At 37.2% G+C, this 23,842-nt stretch overlaps 1 protein-coding gene across 1 annotated transcript in view; it reads left to right on the forward strand.

The window, feature by feature from the left end:
* Positions 1–23,842, forward strand: part of CSMD1 (CUB and Sushi multiple domains 1) — a 1,889,718-nt gene that overhangs the window by 1,761,355 nt on the left and 104,521 nt on the right. Inside the window, exons 45-50 of the mRNA XM_068531988.1 lie at positions 579–724; positions 1,525–1,605; positions 2,835–2,948; positions 8,702–8,890; positions 11,535–11,681; positions 16,385–16,573. Of these exons, the coding sequence (XP_068388089.1) occupies positions 579–724; positions 1,525–1,605; positions 2,835–2,948; positions 8,702–8,890; positions 11,535–11,681; positions 16,385–16,573 (866 nt within the window). The remainder of the gene's footprint in view (positions 1–578; positions 725–1,524; positions 1,606–2,834; positions 2,949–8,701; positions 8,891–11,534; positions 11,682–16,384; positions 16,574–23,842) is intronic.

Genomic DNA, 23,842 nt, shown 5'->3' on the forward strand with positions numbered 1-23,842 from the left:
CAAAACCAAAAGGAAGATCCACACAATAATATCAGCAGGTTTACTCGGATTAACTGATAGATTTAGGAGGTAGGAGGAAAACCTTCATCAGGTAACAACAGCGGAGTGAGCCCCTGTTGTCCAAATGCACGTGACACAGAGAGACTGGAGTCCCATCAACTGTGAATATTAAACATCTTGATATTTCTAAACACGGTATCTAGAAGATGGTAATATTTTATTCAGGTTTTTAGAATATTTCCATTCAGTAGCAAGAGCTCCATAAATCTCACCCGTGATTAAAGAGACACTCTGAATTCAGACTTTAAAATGTGGACATTTGGGCAGAAGCTGATAAATGGTATTGCCCTCACTAGAATAAATGTGACCTGGTCTCAGAAATGCCTCAGAAGAGGTCAGCTGTGAGAGGAACAAGTGAGCCCGAGCTTCTGGTTTGAAGACCAGACTTCTCAGATGGATCCTGGGGTCAGACCATCGTCTTTCACCGAGATGGAGCCCGACTGTCAAAAGAAAATGGTTGTTAATTGAAGCTGTAACTAGGAGCTTTCTCTTCAGATGACTCCCCTTCTCTTTCCTAGGGACGGTCCCGATCAGAATTCACCTCAGCTGGGAGTTTTCAGTGGAAACACAGCCCTGGAAACAGCGTACAGTTCCACCAATCAAGTCCTGCTGAAGTTTCACAGCGACTTTTCAAATGGAGGTTTCTTTGTCCTCAATTTTCATGGTCAGTGTACTTTCACTCTGTTGATGAAGGCGAAGAATTCCAGTTGATTTTTCTCATAGCGTTGACATAAACCTTGTTTCCACCTAAAGTTCCTTGATTCTGCCAACCGAGAACCAATAGGATTTTCTCTCATTTCATGCCAGAGGTTCCCATGACCCTTTTTTCTTCCTGATGTATTTATTATTTCACATCTCTTTTGTAGTAAGCTTGGATTTACTCCAAGTTAAGTGTATCGTATGTGAAACTCTGATATGGAGACCACTGAAATACATTTAGTACCTTTCATAGATTTCCTCATCTCCGTCTCCAGATGAACCTCGCTAGCAAATGTCATGTGATTACAGAGGGAACCAAGCCAGTCTTTACTGATTTTGAGAATGAATGCTAAATAATTTAGGGAAAAAGATACCAGTCCCTTATCTCTCATGAGGACTGCCACATGGACTTCCTCAGGACAAGAGACCGAGGAAGATCATGTCAGAACCAGACATGGATGTGGAACCAGGCCATGGGTGAACCATTTCTCTTGCAGAATTCCAAATATATGTAAAGTGTTTTTATTTAAACATTGTAATTTTTAAAATTTTATACTTTTTCCTTTCAATTTTAGATATTCCTTGATATTAAGTAATTCTGTAAGCATTTGAAATCAAGACTTTCGTAAAACTATGATTTACAAATACAGACATTTTCCTGTACCTAAGCATTATAACAACACAACATAAAAGGAATGCTTGTTGTAAGATTTCTGTTTATTCAGCAAATGTAATTGCTCTTATTGTCTTTTATGAACCATGTAGCATTCCAGCTCAAGAAATGTCAGCCTCCCCCAGCAGTTCCGCAGGCAGAAATGCTTACTGAGGATGAGGATTTTGAAATAGGTAATGTTTTCTTCATTACAACGTCGTTAGCTCAACCCACCTTTTTTACACCCACCCGACTGCAGTAGTCAGTCAAGTAAATGAGTATTTGTCAGAAATATTCCTAAAGCTTTGCTAGAGAGATATACACAGAGGTCATGCATTGAGTAAATATCTTTTTCTTTCTTCATCTCCACGATTTTCAGTGTTTTTTTTCCGTTTGAATTTTGCTTTTGTCATTTTGAGCACATTTTCCCCCTACATCACTCAGTAGTTTGTATTTTTCTCCTGAAAAGCAGTTTTCAGAGACAGACTTAAACAGATGTTGGTGTTTAGTTAGGGAACCATGTTCATGAACTAGAAGAAGAAAATCATTTGTGGCTCAAATAATGATTAGTCTAACATTGACCTTTCATTGAAACTGGAATACAATTGGTGAATACATTTAATGATAATATTTAGAGATTCTGTTTTTTCATTTTATATTAATGATCTGTTTCATTAAACAATCATCAGGTCACAATAGGAAACCAGCCGTGGCGTATGTTTGCCGTATAGTTGTTGCGATGCAGGATTTCTCTGTCTCAATTACAAATACTCTGTCCTGTTGTCACACCCTGTTTCAGACCAGTGGTCAAACCATGTGACCTAATTTATGCTCTACTCCTAAGGGCTTGGTTAATGAGAGCATTGTGCTAATTAGGCCAAGTTCATTGTATAGCCCTCTCTGGATGCATTAAAGCCATTCTGTTGTACAACCTTAAATCCCAAGCATCTATTTCTCTTTTCTTTCTCTCTTTCTTCCTTCCTTCCTTCTTCCCTCCCTCCCTCCCTCTCTCTCTCTTTCTTTCTTTCTTTTTCTTTTTCTTTCCTCCTTCCTTCCTTCCTCCCTCTCTCCCTCCCTCCCTCTCTCTCTTTCTTTCTTTCTTCCTTTCCTTCCTTCCTTCCTTCCTTCTTTCCTTTTTTTTTTAGTAGCCATGGGCAAAGGGGAATGAACATAGACACATCAGTCAAAGAAGAAAAATCTGCTACATAATTTCTGTAGAAATATTGGTTACATTTAAGATAGCATTTTTATAAATTAAGAACTGAAAATGACACCATTTCATTAAACAGACCACACATGAATACCGATCTTGATTCAGAAACAGTTTGCGCACTCACTTAAGCCGCATGCGTGTTTAATACATTCCCACGCTGCGTGTCCTGGAGACAGAATCTTCAAGTATATGCTGTGCTGGCTCCTTCAGGAGACTCCGTGAAGTACCAGTGCCACCCTGGGTACACGCTGTCCGGGACGGACACGCTGACCTGTATGCTTGGCGCCCAACTGCAGTTTGAAGGCTCTCTCCCAACGTGTGAAGGTATGAAGTTTATACTACAAATATGCTTGTTCAACACGGAACACGGTGTGACTTGTATTGGTCTGAACTTCCTTGTATGTGTCTGAATTTCCTTGTATGCATCTGGATTTGTCTCTATCTGTGTTATGATTCCATTGCAATTAAAATCACCCGCTAACAGAAATATCTTACCCTTGCTTTTAGCTAGCTCCACAAAATAAATCAAACCTACATCAAATAAGAAGTCTTGCTGTTTCCCAACAGTTTGTCAGGAAAATTTTCATACATATGGCAAAGTTGAAATAATTTAAAAATAATACCCATTGCCTAAGTTCCACCATTAATATTTACTACATATCCTTTGTCACGTTTCTCTTATCTGTCTATCCATCCATTAATCTGTCTATATTTTTGATACATTCAAGGCAAATTGCAAGCATCACTACATTTCCCTCTGAATTCTTTAGCATGCAGAAAATTATCTAGTGTTTACTATTTTTTTTCTGTAAAATGTATAGATATTGAAATGCACATATGTTGCATACAATAAATGCACACATTTCATATTTTTACGGCTTTAAATTGCATAGACCATATGCAATAACAGATAATATATAATAGCAGAACAAAATATGAGGTTGAATCTATTGATTCAATTGATTTGAATATCATTAGATCATTTAAAATACATTACTTAAAGGCACCACTTTTAAGCACTATTGGAAGAAAAAAAGATTTGGAAGAGGCGTAAATAAGCTAAAATGTCTCAGTATAAGTCAGAAGTATGACTGGTTGCCTGTCAAAGAGCTTTCCAAGATAGATTTTATTTTGTAACTTCAAAATCACAGTCACGTTTATTTCCTTTAAAGAATGGAACTCTCCCCTTTCAGGGAATTTGAATATTATCATTCATTAGGGATAGTGAAACATTTAAAAGGGCCAACATTTAGGAAGAGAAGACCCAGAGTCTAGATTTGATTATCAAGTGACCTTGGTTACTAATCTTCTGAGCATCATGTGTAATGAGGATCATTTATCTGCATCATTTATGGGATTGGTGTAAAGATGAAGTGAATATTAAATTAATTCTAAGCGATTTATAATGTTAATTATCTACCCTATAAAAGGCAATTTTCTTTGCATTGCAATAGTATTGATTTTGCAAGTGCTCAGGCCCATGAATTGATTCTTCCAGAATATCTGGTAACTTTGTGCATTTTCATTACTAATGAGGCAGAATTTCAGTCACTCTTATAGAGGGAAACGATTTTCAACACCTGAAGAAAATCTGGAATGAATTATTATTAAATAACCAAAGTAACTTAGGTTGTTTCTGAGAAAAAAGTACTTTGGAATTGCACCCACGTGCGAGCCAGTGTGAGCCAGTGGGCCCGCAGGAGGGGGCCCCCCGCCCTTTGCCTCTTGCTTTAAACACTTGCGGGACCCTCGTGGTTGCGGTGCCGCTGAAACCCTGCCTCTAGCTGCCTCTGTTAGAAGCAGGGGGTCGCATGGGGCGCTAAGTCAGGACACTGATGTCATTTTTTTCCTGGAAAAACCAGTGTGTCAGGACCACGTTACCTCAGCGACAGTGATCTCCAGAGGATTCTTTTCTCAAGGTGGTAGAGGGGGTGGGTATAAAAGTTTCATCTTTTGCCATTTTATATAAAAATTAACTGAGGTAAATCTTTACATGTTGAAGGCAGATTTTAATCCCACCAAACACAGCCTTAAATTTCTCAGAATAGGTGACTTTCAGCAAGGGTGGTCTTAGCTGATTAATGAAGAAAGGCATAAATGTTTATTTAACATGCTACTTTAAAAATAGGGAACATGCCTCCATTCTGTTGTCTCTCCCCAAGATTAACCTGGTTTTCACTTAAATGAAATTGATTCATGACAATCCAGGAACAGAGTAAATCAACACAACAGGGGCATCATTCTCTAAATTACTTCCGCTCTCACACGTTTGCAGGCAGTGTGCAGCTAAGAAGACAGGCGCCCTGTACTCAGCCCAGAGGTCCCCAGGCCCTACTGAACTCATAGGAATTACTATGTAGGATGACCTAGTTCTCTTCTGTTTCAGTTCAAGAGTAAATTTGTTTAGAATGAACTGAGTTATCTTAGCTGTCATTCCCTAAACGCCTCATTATTTAAGAAAGGAAGTAGGGACCCGGATGTCTTCTATCAAATACTTAAACGCTTAAGCACTTAATTATCATTTTTCTTCCAGTACTTTTCTATTATTTGATTGGGCTCAAGTGGGGGCCAATTCCCCAATAAATTCTTGATGAAAAATTGTACTAGTTATGAGTCCTACTTCTTCAAATGTCATAATAACCACACTTTTAGAAGTTCTGCTTTGAAAATTATCACCACTTTAGGGTGGTTGATTGTTCCTTGGGAACAATGGGAGTAAATTGTTCTGAAAGTTCACACTTTTTACAGATAAATATTACCTTGTTGGATACTTACCCTCATTTAAAAAAAAAAAATGAATGAGGGTCTGGAATGTTTTTCAACACCACCAAGCAATTCTCGCATTTTCTTTAGACACCAGCTGAGTGTCCCACAGTTTAACTCAATTCAAAGACACTCCCAGCCCTCAGGAAATTCCAAGGGTTTGGGGAGCTCTGTGCCAGGAACCTGGGACAGAGGCCAAGTATAGCACAGAAAGCTATCACGAAAGTGACTCTTCTCAAGTTAAAAAAAGAGAGACGCGTTTCAGAAAGTGAAGAGAAGCAGTAAGAAAGGTTTGGAAGTGTGAAAGGACATAAGGCATCCAGGAAAGAGGGGGTGACCCCCAGCAGCTTGCTGTTAGGGTGTGTTTGAGGAAATGGCATTAAGTGGGCTGGAAAACTAAAGGACACCAGATTTTAAAAGGTCTTCAGTGTCAGATGGCTTCATCCCGTAAACAATGGAAATCCATCAATGGTTATTATTTTTAAAAATTGGAAACATGCATTATCAATGAACACTGAAGACCATCAGTGACCTTCAAAGAGTGGCCATTCCTTGGGAAGCATAAGTGTGACAGTAACACGTCTCCAGGCCTCCAGGTGACAGAGTTCTCCGTATCACAATTCTTTCATACCTAGATGTGCTCTTAAGAGTTAATCTTATTTATAAATCCTAATGTTTGAGTCCATTACTTTTGCTGAAGCCCTGCAAGGTGCTTTGGGTTTTAAGGCTCACACTGGATTTTTCTCCAAACGTAAGCTAAAGGAGTAACTGCGCAGAGGGAGGGGACGCAAAGCTCAAGCCGATGTCTCAGCAGCATGTTCCTTCAGAGACGTCTTTGCCAGGACCCTGACGCAGTTGCTTCCCGGGGGTGGGAAGTCTCCGATAGCCCCCGTGGGAAACAGGGTGTTTTTAGCACGGAGGGCTCGGCTTAGGGGAGCCTACGGTCTCTGAAACCTTCCCGCTGTCAGTGGGCGTTGCCCCTAGCAACAGTTTCCAGAGGAAGGGAAGGGATGGGCACGTGGGAGGGAGCGTGAGAAACACAGGAGCGTAGGCACTTCCGTTCACCTGGAGACAGACTCAGTGCATCTTCAAAACAGTATGTGTGTCTGAAAGAAATACTGTGAAGGGTTGTAAAAAGAAATGAAGCAAATAATCTCACTGATGTTTTCATTTTATCTTCTCTAAAAAACAGAAACAGGGAATCAGAATAGCTGTGTTTAAGAATCTGCGTCTCATCTCTAATCACGCCCTGGGTTGTGCTCTCAGCTCTCCAGGTGCATTTCAGCAGGTGGATGGTTTTCTGTTTCCAGGTGGTCTGCTGTCCCAGTGTTGTCTAATAGCTATAGTTGTGGTGATGAAATCGCAAGACAGAGATGCAGGTTAACTACTTCTCCCGTGTATTAACACACAATGACATGTGCTCTGTAGCGTCTTCACGTCAGGAACAGGCAGGCACGTGGTCAGACGTTGTAGCACTGTCTGCCCACATAGTGCTTTAGATTGAAGAAAAACATTTGCATGTTTTTGATCTGATTATAACCCTGAGGAGGAGCTTTATTGCTGTCTAGTTACAGCCAACCTCTGGCTCTTATTGTAAATTCAAAACAAGTCCCAGGAGATCCTAAAACCCCAGGCCCTGCACACATGCAGACAGCAAAAACTCTAACTTATTTTATTTTATTAACATCAACACGTTCATTTCTGAAAGGCCATAGTATATTTTACAGAGTGATCTTACCATCAACACAGAGGAAGATACTTTTTAAACTAAGTTGTTTGGTCCATGTGTTTTGGTTTAAATTATTTTTTATATTACTTGCCATTAATTAACACTGTAAGTATACTTTAAAATCTACCTAAAATACACATTTATTAAAAAGGTTCTATGAAATGTTTCATCCTCGGTGATTTTATCCCTAAGCATTTTCTAAATTTTAAGATACGTCTCAATTGGAATACTAAGTTAAATGAAAGAAAGGGGGAAAGATACTTTTTTTAACCATTACTTGAATCAAAGCATATAAGCTTTCTCATCTGTTTGGGTTTTGAAATGTATTCATAAATAATACACATTTCATTAATTAAAAGGAGATAACTCAACCAATAAGACACACTTCCATCGATAGAAGCTCTTTTCCATTGAGGAAAAGCAGATCATTTAACTTTTTAAACATTTTGTAAATAGTTTTGGTACGTCTTTGTTTATTGTTGAACCATCACCAATAAGAGAAATAATTTTCTCTTAATAATTCTATTGACAAACTGTTTCTGGAGGATACTTAAATTAGCAATGCGAGAAATGACTGATTAAGGGACTTTGGTGATTTTCTTTTGCATTCATACCTACACAGATGAGTTTTATTGTGATTAACTTGGAGTAGTTGAATAATGAAAAACAGTGAGAGGGAAAATTGTGTCAAGGTGTCCATATTATCTTAATGATTCATTCATGATAAATTAACCCATTAGAAATCACTCCCACTTTAGACAGTAGAAACCCAGGTGTCCCACATGGCTCATCTCTTATCAGTCCCAAGCAATCCCATCAAATGTTTAAAATTTACTGTTCTAAATATAATTAAAAGTATAATCAAAGGCAGAAATAAATATAATTTTATTATCATCGTGTATAATTTCACAATGTTTTTGTAACATTACATTGAAAAGGTGAGGTCCTACACTTCAGTTGAAAACTTGGGATCCTGCGGTTGAGTCCACAAGGCACCTGCCCTAAGTTAAGTGAGATGTGTGGGCAATTCAGTCATAGACAGTGGATGAGGAGTGAAAGGCGTGTATGTCCCTGTGTCAGGGGTCCCTCCTCCCCTCACCAGTGGCAGATCAGCGGGAGCCAGACCATGGCTTCTCCACCTTCTCCAGGTAAAGAAAACTTTCAGGCTCAGTGCTTCTTCTTCTCAAGTTGACAGCTACCTCAGCTTGGCTGCCCTAGGATTGGGTTGACAGACTTAATCTCTTTGACTCTTGGTCTCCTTAGAGTTAAATAGGATTTATCTATCCATCTATGGCTATCTATCAATCATCTGTATATCATCTACCAATCTCTTCTATCTCATCTGTATATCAACATATATATATATTATACATAATTATGTTTTAAATTATAGGGTGATGTTAAAATGTTGCTTTCCTGTTCTGTTTGTGTCCTGTATTAAATTTGGTCACATCTCAGTAGGATTGCTTTGTTGTTGTTGTTGTTGTTTTCTTTCATGAGCTTGTATATCCAGGGTTAGAAACTACCCTATTGAAGTTGGATTCATTTTGTTAAGGAAAACTTTTACTGGTGCGTTGTTCCTTAGCACAATGCCCAGCCAGTGAAGTCCGGACAGAATCTTCTGGGGTCATCCTTAGTCCAGGGTATCCAGGCAACTATTTTAACTCCCAGACGTGCTCATGGAGCGTCAGAGTGGAACCAAACTACAACATCACCATCTTCGTGGACATTTTCCAAAGTGAAAAGCAGTTTGATGCACTGGAAGTATTTGATGGTAAGTCTCTTTAAACTTCGTTTACATACCAGTGACCTATGCATAATGTAATAAGGATGCCACTATAATGTTTCTGTAATGCAAGAACTTGAATATTTTCTTGAAGTAAATTACATCTCCCCCAAACAGAAGATGAATTATTCTTGGGCTTGTGTGGTCTCAGAGATCAAGCGGTAGGTAAAACATTTCCATGCCGTTCCTAATGTTGCAACTTTTAAACCATTAGGATGCTGGTGACACACCCTGAAAATGTACTGAATTAACTTTAATCATTCTTTAATTCTTTAATATGGGGCTTTGAAGTAGATGATTTCAAAAGATCTTCCTTTCCCTTCTTCTAAGATTATATTGATTTAGAAGATATTTTAGGAAATTTAAGAGGGCTAAAAGTACTTTAATCAGTCTAAATGATTATTTTACTAGAAATATATAAAAGTAATGGCTCACAGAGATTTCTGGGTCATAAGTGCTATAGGAGTCTTTAATGTACAGTTTTTTTAGATTAGTGAAATAGCTTACTGAACAAATGCTAATACTGTTTTCAACATGAGTCATGCATTTTTGTACAGTTCTAATGAACTTTTAATATAACAATGCTATGCTTAAACATAGTATGTGGTTGAATTGTCAATTTGAAATGGAACTGATGTTAATAATTTTTCTTTGTACAGAAGCATTATCATAGCCCAGAATATTACACCATGATACAATTACGGCTGTACATAATAAGAGGGTTTTTACATGTTCTGATGGATTTGTCATTGAGTTCAGATAAATAACAATCAATTCAGTGAAAAAAATTACTGTAATTGATTCTCTGTGTGTTTATATGTCTCTTAGTGACTTGATGAATCATAATAGTCAAGTTGCTTCTATGGATAGACACTTGATGAATCAATTTATGTATTTCCAAAGATGAGCTGCTAAATTGGAAATTAAACTCATACTTATATACATAGGAACAGAGGACTGAAGGGTAATATTTTCATTTTCAGACGGTTTTTAAGGGTGCGTTAAAACGGACACGTACTACTGAAGACTCTCCTCTTAGCCTTTAGGGTGGGAAGAAGTAATGCATTAGCCAAGTACAAAAATGGGCTTCTTTTGTCAATGAGGAATCAGGGAAACTATCTTAAGGCCAATTAGGTGTCATAAAAAAGTACAGACAAGCAGTTAACCTCAGGGGCTGTGTGTGTGTGTTTGTGTGTGTATATGCTTACATATTCCTATACATGCAGTATATAGTTATATGTATTTACACAATCACTCTAAGTGTATGCCTGTTGCTTGTTTCACCTTGGTTGAATTGAAATTTAGCTGGCAGTGCTTCTACGTCTTCTCATTTCAGGAGCAAAATCGTTATCAATAATTTAGGCCTGAAGCATTTACAATGTGATCTTCCTAAAATATAGACAGATCAAGCCCATTATAAACCATAAGCAAAATAGATAATAGAGATAATATCAAAGCAGTTGCTGTCGAAATTACCAGAGATCTATGACTAGGTGTGTTTCACTGTCAAAGAGTTCTCTCTAAAATGAAAGGTCAGAATTTTATATGAATAATTTTTTAAGCGTTGGCATTTTTGTTGAAGTAAGTGTCATGTTCATTGCATCTGTTTTGTTTTGTTTTTTGAAAGACACTGGCTCTTTTATAGCTCTTGAGTTGACCAAAAAAGAAAAAAGTTGAATATATTGATTTTAAGCTTTAATAACCCAAGAGTTTGTTACTCTCTACGGCTCCAGTAGTGCTTATTCCTCAATTTAAAAACAAAACAGGACTTTAATCATTAGAGAACGCAATTGAGAAAGGTGTCAGAAGAAAGATGGTGGTCTTCACTTGTGAGGAACTTGCTAGTTTCCATCTTGGTAACAGAGACTACACATACACACTCACACACACATACACACTCACAATTTGTATATTGCACACTTTTGAATGTTTACACAATTGCTATCATATTATATTTATCTGCAAACAGATTTCACTTGTTAATATGCTATTTTAAAAATTACCTACACTGATACATGTTTATCTAGTTCATTAATTTTAAATGCTGTGTAGAATTTCTTTGAAAAAACTTTTAATGCCTTTTTAAAACCCCAAACCACAACTTAGGATCTAAATTTTGCCATAAAAATGCTGGAATAAACATTTGCTGTATAAATAACACTTGTGCACATATGTTGGAGTTTATAAAAAATATAATTAAAACCTTCAATTGTATTGGATATTACCAAATTGCTCTCCAAAGTGATTATACTAACTTATACTTTCACTAGTATTGCATGAAAATTTCCATTCCCTATATCCATTCAATGTTGTAAATACTAATAATAGTAAAAACTACTTTCATTTTTTAAACTACTCTTGTTTTATGGGTAACTTTTTGTTCGATTTAAGTATTATGTATTAGTAGCATATATGTCTGAAATTATTTTGGTTGGCTATTGTTTCTTTTATTATTATTTTTTAACAGAGAATGTATCTGCTGCTTTATTTATTTGGAATTCTTTGTCTCCTTTGGAACTAAATAGCTGTATATTGTATAGCTAGACTCTAATTTAATCAAAAGTAAAAGTAGTCTGCATTTTGTAGGTGCTAATTCATATCATAACCTTTTTGTTTTTTCTGTTTTATTTAGGCTCTTCTGGTCAAAGTCCTCTGTTAGTGGTCTTGAGTGGAAACCATACTGAACAGTCAAATTTTACAAGCAAGAGTAATCAGTTATATCTCCGCTGGTCCACTGATCATGCAACCAGTAAAAAAGGATTCAAGATTCGTTATTCAGGTTAGTAAGTGAGGTTAAGATTTAATATAAAAGTATTTTTAATACGAAGGATCTGCATTAAATTAAAAAATTACAATAGATAAAGATTTATAGTGTAAACCTAATTTCTGAAGATGAATAATTAACTTCAATAGAAATAATATGATGGGAAATTACTCTGAGTGATATCTCTAAACTGCATTAGGGAAAATAAACTATCTGTTGATTACTATTAAAATTTTTTGTTGCTAAAATCATAAACCATTGAATTGCATGCCACAGAAAGCAAAGACATTTCCCCCCAAAATAAAGTAATATAATATAAATTAATTTTAAAATATGTTTAAAGGCTAAGGAGACAATCAGGAGGAGATAATCATATTGCATTTAATTTTTTTAAATTTAAATTTATTTATTTATTTGTTTATTTGGCTGCGTTGGGTCTTAGTTGCGGCACGCAGGGATCTTCCTTGTGGCTCGCGGGCTTCTCTAGTTGCGGCACACGGGCTTAGTTGTCCCGCGGCATGTGTGATCTTGGATCTTACTTCCCCCACCAGGGATCAAACCCATGTCCCCTGCATTGGAAGGTGAATTCTTAACCACTGGACCACCAGGGAAGTCCCTGCGTTTAATTGTATGAGTAATAATAACATCTTATTATTAACAGTATGTCTTTTTATTGATTATATATTCGTATGTCTCTTTATCTTTATGCAGACATGGCATATAGATATATACACACACACATATAAACATATACAAAATAAATATGTTTACATATATATTTCCTTATCAACATTTAAATTATTTTGTTCTTTCCCCATATATTTCAATCACTTTCTGTCAGTAGTTTTTTATATTAATTAAATCAGTTAATACATTTATGAGAGATTAGATCCTGTGTACCTTTGTCAGTGTGACCAGCCTGACACCTAATGTTTATACTGCCCTACAAAAACAGTAGACAGACAATTTAAATTCCTCATAAGCAAAATATCTAACCTTTTCTCAGTGTCTCACTCAACAATATCCGTGCTAACAATTGAGATATATTTCCCAAGGGAGATGCCCACTCTGTGCATTTCATTGACCAGTGTACCTCCCAGAGGCTGCTTATTCCAATGCCTGTAGTACATCCTCAGTGATGGGAACACCCTGAGGGAGGAACAGCGAAAGGTCTTGGTAGTTTTAAGAATATTTTAGCTCTCTCTGATTGGTAGACGTCATGAAATAGTAAAAAGCATCAGGGTTTTGAAATAGCTCTTGATGTAAGGACAGGAGGCATGAAATTCACTCATGCTTCCTCTATAATGTTTAATAAAATATGCTCAGACTTCTCTTTTCCCGCCTTTGCTCAAAGTAGCCATTCAAAAAGCTTATCAACAAAGAGCTCACAGTTGAAATCGCTTCATTCAAATGGGTATTGAGAGCATTAGGGCAGTGATTGGATTTGTGTTCATCAAATTCCTTGTTCCGAAAAATAAATACTCAGACCTGTAGAATTGTTTGAATTTATTTCCAATGAGCAAAAATGGACAGTGCAGGGGAAATAATGGTGAACATAATTTATCTTGTTTTATCTGTGGCAAATTACTTAGTAGCCTGGCGATGTGATTATACTTTGAATTCTGTCTTTCAAGGGATATTTTCATTCATTGTAGAACAAGAAGATTCTCTTTGTTAAACAGTGTTGGGAAAGTAGGAAAAAGAATTTTAGAGAAGGCTATAAGCTGTTGTTCTGTGAATGGACCTATCTATTTATCTCTCTATAGAAATAGATACAGATAGATCTTTGAACAGATTTTCACTTAAAGTTTGGTGAGTCAGTGACCTCTGCTAGGAGTTCATCACCAGTAATTTCAGAGCAGTGATTCAGTGAAGATCCCTGAGCTGTAACATTGTGGGCAAGGGAGCTGCAGCCCATAATATAAGCACGTGTTGCGTCACAAACCTTTGTTTGCCTTACACGTGTGAAGCATTGGTCGTCAGGCGTAAGAGCAATATAATTGATCTACGTGATTAACAAACAAAACAACAACAACAAAAAACAAGTGCTTGTCCATTGAGGTTCAAGTCAATTCAATAAACTGCTGAGTGTTGAGCGAAAAATGGCCCTTAAATGAAGTAAATGAGAGTAAGTGAAATAAGCTTCAGTAATGGAAGAGTCAGAACTACAGACTGGCTGACATACACCCAGAAACCCCAGGATAGCCAACTCTGCCCGCCACCTTCCATCATGATTCCTACTTGACTGTCTCCCTCCTTCACCTGCTTTTCCAAAGCACCACCAGCAGAGTGTAAGGATTGGGCCCTGGTCCTCTTAATTCTTAACGTAGCCAGGAGTCGAACAGGTGGGACCCCGTGTTCTAATCTTCCCCTTTGCTTTTCAGTGCCATGTCTCCCCACTCTGAGCCCCTCTGTATCTTGTTCTAGATGAGTTAGGAAGGAAGGGATATCTTGACAGCCTGATGATAGAAGAAACACAGTCAATAGGAAAGAAAATAATTATTGGACCCTATAGAGTTAGACAGTCATCCTGCAGATTATCTCTCTTAACAGACTGAACTGTGACAAAACTCACAGGTGACACCCCAAGAACCATGTGGTCTCACTGCCCCTTCAGGAGCATTTCAGACTTTATCTTGTCTCTAAACCTGGAACAGGGTCTACAGTCGGCTTGGCCTTCCTACTTTTCATCATCAGCATCATCATTATTGTTATTATTATTTTAATTTACTGGCACAATAATTCTGGGTAGTTGGTAGCTGGGGTGCCTGATTATACTCATACCTTCCCTAAACTAAATATTTTGGTTCATTCAAAACTTAAAACATTTAGTCTCCAACAGTTGAACATGGAAAATGGTATGCCAATGGGACAAGAGTTTCGTATAAGAGTTAGTGGATTTTAACTTAATAAAAATGAGTCCATTAAAAAAATGAAACGGTACCTCATCCAGCTGAGACTGTTGTCTGAGGATGCTTCTCACAGGAACATGCTTGACAACCGAGGCCAGACACACAGACATCGCTTCTGGGCAATGCAATGACGTGAAGCCTTCAGAAGGTTTCTTCTGAATTTATTTCGAAGGGAAGGTTCAACATTAAGCATTCAGACCTGTGTGTGTGCTTTCTGTATGGGACCCCCACAGGGAAGTGTGGTACATTTAAAACCTCTCCTTGCAAAAGGAACCCCGGATCTCCAGGACTTCACAGCTTTCTTTATTTTATTGTTTTATTCATCTGAAGGGAGTTCATATGATTTTATGCTGCGGTGAAACTGGTCTTGTAAGAATAAAATGATTTTCTTTCTCTAAATGTGTAAATAAGATGCAGAGCTTTTTAGCCATTGAAATGTTATGTTCTGTGTAGGTAAGACTGTGATTTTCACAAATGCCTGTCTCTAATTTTAAAAAGTCTCCCTACAGATGTGATGATTAAAGCTATTGTAAGATTTTCATTGACCTGAAGTAGTGCATTTTCTTCAAAGATTGTATTCAAATCCCATATGTTAAAAAGAGGCTTAACGTCTACATCATCGTACAATTCTCAAGACCATTTAACAACAACAAGGAAAAAAATTAATGGCCTTGATTGCAAAATGTTATATTCTTCTATTTTCTCCATTTTAATGATACTTTTTTTCTTTTTTTTTGTCAGAAAGTTAGAATTCCACCATCACATTGATTAACAGTTGCAGATAATCTAAACTTCAAACTTAAGAAACTTGACCTTTGGCTCTAGATTTTTCTGGATTTTTAATTAATTTATTTTTTAGACTTTTTTTTTTAGAAGTTTCAGATCACAGTCAAATTGAGAGGAAGTTACAGAGATTTTCTCTTTACTCCTTGGCTTCCCACATGCACAGCCATCTCCATTTTCAACATCCTCACCGGATGGCACATTTGTTAATGAACCTACACTGACACATCGTTATCACCGAAAGTCCGTAGTTCACATTGGGGTTCACTCTTGATGTTGGATGTTCTATGGGTTTGGACAAATGTAAAATGACATGTATCCAGCATCGTGGATTAATGCAGAATAGTTTAGTTGCTGAAAAATCCTCTGTGCTCTACCATCCTTCCCCCACCAGCCTCTGGAAACCACTGATCTTTTCACTGTCTCCAGAGTTTTACCTTTCCCAGAATGTCGTAAAATTGGAATCAACAGTCTGTAGCCTTTTCAGGTTGGCTTCTTTCACTCAGTCACATACATTGAAGGTTCTTCCATGTCTCTTCGTGGGTTGATAGATCATTTCTTTCTAGCGCTGAATAAAAAGAAACATTGGATGGACCACAGTTTGTTTATTTATTCACCTACTGACAGGCATCTTGGTTGCTTCTGAGTTTTGGCAACTCTAAATAATGCTGCTGTGAACATCTGTGTGCAAGAGTCTGTGTGGACATAAGTTTTCAACTCCTTTGGGTAAACACAAAGGAGTGTGATTGCTGGGTCATATGATAAGAGTGTGTTTAGTTTTGCAAGAAGCTGCCAAACTGTCCTCCAGAGTGGCTGCACTATCCCACATCCCCACCAGCATGAGTAAGAACTTCTTTTGCTCCACATCCTCACCAGCACTTTTGGGTCTGAGGACGCTTTTAGTACAAGTTTCCGTGTTGGTGCTGATTTCCCACTATTTTAACAATAGAGATATTTGATTTATATCTCTTATCAAGGGAAATGCAACATTTATTTATTGGTTTTGTGTTTGTGTGCCCATAGCACCTTACTGCAGCCTGACCCACACCCTGAAGAATGGTGGTATTTTAAATAGGACTGCAGGAGAAGTTGGAAGTAAAGTGCATTATTTTTGCAAGCCTGGATATCGGATGATTGGCCATAGCAATGCAACCTGTAGACGAAATCCAGTTGGCATGTATCAGTGGGATTCCCTTGCTCCACTCTGCCAGGGTAAGAAATGTGTGTTTTCATCCCCAAACTTGAGTTCAATTTATTGTTCTTATTTTAATCACACTCTGAAACGTACAAGAGCTGTGATTATGGTTAAAAGGTAAGGAAAAAATGAATGTGAGTTCATAAAAGTACAAATTAAACTTTCTGCTGACCGTGCAAACACTTCTGACATTTGCACTCAGCTTGATTTAGCTTTATAGCCTGAATTTGTAGAATGGTTGAACACTCACTAGATGCTGGGTAGAATTATTCTAATACTTATATTTCATTTTGAAACTTAAAAATGTGTTATCCAACTCAGATTCAAAATAATTTCTCTTGACAGTTGTGTTAATTAAATGAAAATCAATTACTAAAGCTCATTTTCCCTTTCCTTAGATTAAAAACTCATACTCTGAGCCACATGCTGCATATTTCATTTTCATTAGGTCACTTAAATGTAGGACTTGTTAAAGTTGATTTCAATATTTCATGCTTTTTTTTCATTTTATCTTTCATATGCATAAAAAATCAAATTTTCAAATAAGACATTTTAATTTTAATTGAAGGCTTTGAAGTCATGAAATTTTCAGTTTTCTCTTGTCGAGATTTATATGCATAATGAAATATATTGGTCTTTGAAAGCTAATTGCAATTTATGAATGGAACCTCATATTGGTTTCCTTGTTTCTCTTTTTTTCATTAGATATTAGATTTTCTGGTATTGCTCTATGAGACAATAATAGATATTTATCACAGTTATTGTATGTGTCTTTAACCGCAAGAAGTTAATCAGACACCCAGCCTGCATCATTTATGTTGTACCTCCAGATATTCTTCTTTAATGTAAGATAAACATGAAGATCTAATAGGCTTGTTTCATTAGGAATGATGTTTTTTTTTAAGAAGAGTACTTTTTCTTTCAAAAGAAGAAATGCTTCTCATTTTCTTTAAATGTTCTGTTACTCTCTGCCTATGACATAGAATCCATTGCTCAGAGAGCAGCCCCGTGGGCTGCATGTCCTTGGCACTGTGGACTGAACAAGGAAAATGGCTGAGCCCAGGATTGGCAAGAGTTCCCAAATCTTGGCCTCTAGAGGCTGAGTCCCTAGACAGGGCCCTAAATGGAATCTGCTCTCAGGGTAGAAGCCCAAGAAGATCCTGGAAAGAGACTATCATGTGACAAGACAGACAAATGAGAAATGACGGTCTAGGCAGATGTTAGTTTATCTCCCTGACGTTTGAAGAGTTCTGAACGTTGTTGACTCGATGGAGGGATGGCTTGCTCTTCTGCTGAGTGGTTGAAAAGGAACCAGAGGATGCCTGGGATGTGTCTTGTTGATAAGTTTCCACTTCCCTCTCCTTTCCCCATTTTCTCGCTCAGCAGAACTATTTGCTGCTGAATTAAATGACTCAGAAATAGAAATAGAGCACTAAAAACCAGATCCTTCTGGAATCTTTGCAGTGTCAGCTAAAGGATTTGATTGAACATGGTCAGTGTATCTCTCCTCTGTGTTGCACGTAACCCCAAAGCAATGCCATCAGGGACGTGGAATGTTAGAATCACGCACCGCGTTCTAGGTGGGAAATTGGAATATAAATGCCCGACGTGATTGTGTTCTCAAATTATAAAATATTTCAGAAGCATCCTCTTCCCACTATAAATCCACAGTCTTCTGCACTTTCTGTTAACCATTCTGATAACTGGGGAGTCAATATGATCTTGGTTTTTGGTTGTTGTTGTTGTTTCATAAACTATGACCTGTAAAGCCTGGAGGGCCCTTAAAAATAATCTAGTTTAATTTGCTTATTTTTATGTTTTTTAAACTGAAGCATATAAAAGTTAAGTGACTTATTAATAATCATAAAAATGTTGGTCTAGAATCCAGACCTCCTGCCTGCCTCTTCAGCGTTTGAATCAAAATGTGTCTGGCCAAAAGAAATTCTACTTAAAACAAAATTTTGCAGACACCAGTTCTAAGTAATCTATATTTTAGGTGTTTAAATTCATTTACTGTGGAAGAGTTTCTTTAGTCCTCTCTTAGTTCTTTCCAATTTGTGTAAAATAGCATTTTGATTACAATAATGTATAAAATATTTTCATCATATGTGAGGCTGTAATGTTTAAAAATAAAAAAACATGGTGAAAAATAGGCTTTTTTAAACCATTTAAATTATTTGGTACAGCTACACAAGCATTTTCATCATTTTAAAAATAAATCTTTTAAAATAAATAGTAAAAATATTTACTCCAATAGGTGAAGGCCATTGAGAAAACATCGTAAAATTTTAAACAGAATAGGCTTATATAACATATATATTGGCAATTTATACCCTAACGGTGTTTTACTTACAATTAAAGAGCCTTAGAGCTGATTGAACTGAATTTAATACAGTTCATAATATAAATGTGTAATTGTTATGGTATTTAATAAAGGGAAACTTGATCTGTTTAGCATTAATCATTCGCTTTCCTTTTGTTACTTATAGAACACAGAAGTTTTCCATAATGTAAATACTCACCTAACTTACAGAAAAACACTGGCCTCCTTCAATATAGTCAGAATGAGCCTTTGTGGATTTTTAATTCCCTCCTTGTACCAACCTTCTAAATTGTATTTAGATTAATTTTTTTTATTTTCAGTTTTTAGATAATTGAAGATAATTTTTTCAAAGTAGTTTTTGGGTCCAAAGAGAGTTAATAGATATAGATGGATGATCACCATCTATGTGGTCCTGAATTGCTGGCAGTTCATAATGGTAGGGTATGAAATTAAAGAGTGGGTGAACTCTTTCTTTAAAATTCTTGGAATTCTGTAAGGGAAAAAGACTTTGCAAAAGCATCATCTAGATGCATACCATCACACTATTCCCCCTCAAGACAGCTCAAACTCTTTTATGATTTTATTTTCTTGCCCAAGATATTATATTCACATTAGATATAAAATTGGAAAATGAGAATTTCCCTGTAGCACATTTATAAGGATAAAGATACAAGCTTTACCTCTGAAACCTATAGACCTCAAGCACACTGTTCCAAAAATTAAAGCAGATGTAGGGTCCATGTTTATAGAGAGGGTATACTCTGTACAAGTTTTTGACATTTTGTTTATATATACATGTTCATACAGAGGCAAAGTGACATTAATCATATGTCTGTGTTTGTAGATTACAGTTGTAGTTGTAGGTTTAAAACGTAATGCAAGCATTAAAGATGATACAGCTGTTTTCATGATTTTTTTTTCAATTCAAACTTACCTCTGAATTAGGCACTGCAAGTACCAAGACACACTCCCAACTCTTAAAGCTCTGATGGTCCATTAGGAGAGATGGACTCGTGAATCAGTGACTACAATTCAGTATGACATTAAGCAAGAGAAGATATACACTGAATAGAGATGGAGCAGAAGGTATTTTTTCAGGATGTTTTTCCCATCATGGGACAGCAGAGTTAGGATTTGAAGGGGTAGCACAGATGGAAATGCAGTCGGAGCAGCAAGTAGGGGCCATTGTGGAAGACCTCAACTGAGTTTACGTAGCTTTTACTCTCTGTCCTGTGGTTGACTTCAGTCTATTAAAGGGCAAAAAAGACACAGTCACATCTGCATTTTGGAAATATCTTTTAGTAGTGTGGTAAGTGATTGGACAGAATCCTGTCTAAATTACAGGGGTGCTTTGAAACTTTAGAAATATGCATTGGAGCCATGATGAAGACCTTGATAAATACAGTGAAAATAGGTTTGAAAGAAAACAGGCATTGAAAATATTTAGAAAACAGAACCAACAGGCCCTTGTGATGGAATGTAAAGGGTCAGGAAGAGAGAACAATATGGAATGACAAATAGTGTTCTGGTTTTGATTGCTGGGAGTATTGTGGCACCACTCAGTGAAATTAGGACAAGTGAGAAAAAGCAGGCTAATGAAATCAGTGTTGATGTGCAGCCTTCCATTACCTGTGCTCAGAGAAGATACAGTTTCTGAAAGTCTCAGTAAGGAGGCAGTAGTTTAAGTTAGTTCAGGATACTGAGTGCATCCTTATTTGTTTTTCATGAGAGGAGATTTGACGTTGTAGGTTCCATAAGGAGCAAATCAAATGAAAAAAATTGTAATTAAAAAATTATCTGCTGCAATAAATTTCAAACTAAATAGCTCCACCAGAAAACAAGTAGCATCTGACACCCTTTGAGAGAAGATCACATTGGGTCAACAGCAACTATAAATCCTGCAACCCATCTAATTACTGATGCAATAGTAATGGTGCAATAGTTTGAGACTCTTACCAAAATCAAAGGTCACCATAGTTATTTTAACTATTTTATTTGAAGATAGGGGACTTGAAAACTGGAAATAAACAAATAAATAAATGGACAAATACCCCTTTGTGGCACTGGGAGCCTACTATTTAATACTTACTTAATATATTTATACATTTTATATATTTAATATTGCAATATATTATTTAATATTTCAGTTATCCTTCTGGAGTTGGTATGGTATTTCTCAGTGATTTGAACAGCATTCCTTTTATGCTGACAGAGGAACAAAAACAACTTACACATTTTCTAACTGCACTAGGATGTTAGTTTTTTTAAAAAAATAATTGTGCAAAATAATACTTTGAAATGTTTACTAAAAATGCAACACTTGCCTTTTAGTAAATGAGTGAGGTGGAAAGCTGAGAGCTGGGGTCAGGCCCTTTGGGGCCCCCAACACTGGTCATGTGACCACGAATGTGCTGCCCTAGGCCCCAGCAGAACATGTGTCAGGGCAGTGTTTGAATGAAAAAAAAAAGTGTAAATTAATGACAGGTACTTGAGAATGATTTTTTTTTCTTTTTCTTATTTATTTATTTATTTATTTATTTTTGGCTGCATTGGGTCTTCGTTGCGGTGCGCGGGCTTCCCATTGCGGTGGCTTCTCTTGTTGCGGAACACGGGCTCTAGGAGCGCGGGCTTCGGTAGTTGTGGCTCACGGGCTCAGTAGTTGTGTCTCGCGGGCTCTAGAGTGCAGGCTCAGTAGTTGTGGCGCAGGGGCTTAATTGCTCCGCGGCATGTGGGATCTTCTCGGACCAGGGCTCGAACCTGTGTCCCCTGCATTGGCAGGCAGATTCTTAACCACTTTGCCACCAGGGAAGTTCTGATTTTTTTTTTTTTTTTCCATTGAAGATGACTTATCTTGTGCCCTAATCTGCTTTATTTTCTCATTTTCATTGACTTTCTGCTGGTGACATCTTAGATGCACAGAATTTGAGAGAAAAATAGTCACGTGATGGGCAGGGAGTGCTAATCTCCCTAAACCTGGTTCCTGCCATGTAAAACAGGATCTTTGATGCCAAGCTCTGAGAATTGTTGAGAGGGTTCAAGCGCTCAGACAGTCCTGGGCAGGACTCAGCAAATAGGACCCTTCACTGCCCATCACCTGTGAGAAAGAACACACAGCAGGCCAGATGTGTTGTCTCATTTCAGAGAACTTCAGCTTGCTTTTCTCCCTTTCCTTGACCTTTTAAATTACTTCTCTCAGAAAACCTGCACTGGTTTTTATCCTCCTCGATAAAGCCAGGCATACATATCTTTTGCCCTTCAGGCTTCATTTCCTGCCTTCAACCAAGAAACTCTGCCCAGCAGCTGTTTCCCTTATCAATACACTAATCTTATTCATCTTGGAGGGAAGCCAAAATTAGAACTGAAATTTTCTGTATTATCTCAAAGATCCAGTTAAAGTGGTACCTTACAGGTCTTGGCTTTCGAGTTTCCCGTGTTACGGAGAGAGCAGTTCCCACGTAGCTCTGTATCTCAGAGCCGTGATTTTCAGAGCACTTGGTGAGTCGGAGCTCTGGCTTGGACTTGATGTTGTGTGTTATTTATGCTTTGCTTGCGTTTTGCAGGCAATGAAGCATAGGGAAAACGATCATTCTCACAAATGACATGATTAAGCCTCTGTTCGTAAAGTCTGAACTTTAAGATGGAAAGATATAGACGCCTACACTCTGCTGATATATGCTAATATTTGCTAATGTAAAGGGTATGGATAGAGCAAGAGATGGGTGGGTGGGTGAGGTGGTTCATGTAGGTCTGCCTTGAACCAGGGACTGAGCTGGGTGTGTGTCTTCTCATCTCTTTAATCCTTGTAGGCACTAGTGCTCAAAGGTGACATTACCCAAGAAACACACGACTGAACACCAGAGGTGGGATTTGAACCCATGTCTTTCAGATTCCAGAATCTACATTATTTCTACTATACCATGACTATTCCCTCTGTGAACATTATTTCTATCCACTGAAAGGGCATATTTCAGAAGAAAATTGTTCTTTTTTTAACTTAAAAAAATAGCAACATTATCAGAAGTTCAGAGGATATGTTTGGTGTTCTGGCATAAAACTTGAGTTATTTTGTAAATCTCAAAAACTTTTACCTATGGGCATAAAATGCGTAATTACGAAGTTATGATTTTTGTCTTGATTTTTTAATACATATTTATTTGCTTCTATGAAATGTTCAAGCTTCTATGTGACCTGATGATAGTGCAGTATTTTTAGAAATTTAAAAATAATGTTTTTAAAATTATTTTAAAAACAAAACAAATCACATGTTATGATATATATGAAAATATGTATGTATATGAATATGTATATATATACATGTGAGAATACAGGTTATAGTCATTATGTCAGCTATATTCTAATATATTAGGCTAGGAATCGACATAGTTCATAAAGCCAAAAATTTGCCAAATCCCACTAAGCATATTGTAAACTGAGGTTTATTCCATTTGCTCTTGATCTTCTTATGGGATTTGAGTTGAGTGATTAGATCTTGGGCATTTCACAGTCAGAATCTCCCAATTCAGGCAAGGATCCCTCCCATTCCCAGTATTTACTGGCGCCATGACCCTGGGCAGGCAACACAATTCACTGAGGTTTAGCTTCTTCTGTGAGCGGGGATAAAGAATACTCCCCCACCTGGCATGTTTGAAGGATTAAATGAAACAGTTGACATGAAATCTTTATGCTGGAGCTAGGTACTAACAGGCACCCCTAAAAAAGGAACCTTACAGGATAGAAAAATAATTTCATCAGTGAGTGTCTTCAGGAAGTACTTGTTGACGTGCTTTCAAGCAGGGATTTTACAAATGTCTAGTTAACATCAATAATATTTAAGTAACTGAGCTGGGAATAGATTTCTCTGATTTCTCACAATACTCAAAATGAGACATCAGGAAACTTCTTCTGTAAAGGGCCAGGTAGCAAATATTTTAGTCCTGTGAGTCATAGAAGATCTCTGTCACAT

Source organism: Eschrichtius robustus, chromosome 21 (genome assembly GCF_028021215.1).
Source record: "Eschrichtius robustus isolate mEscRob2 chromosome 21, mEscRob2.pri, whole genome shotgun sequence".
Taxonomy (NCBI): domain Eukaryota; kingdom Metazoa; phylum Chordata; class Mammalia; order Artiodactyla; family Eschrichtiidae; genus Eschrichtius; species Eschrichtius robustus.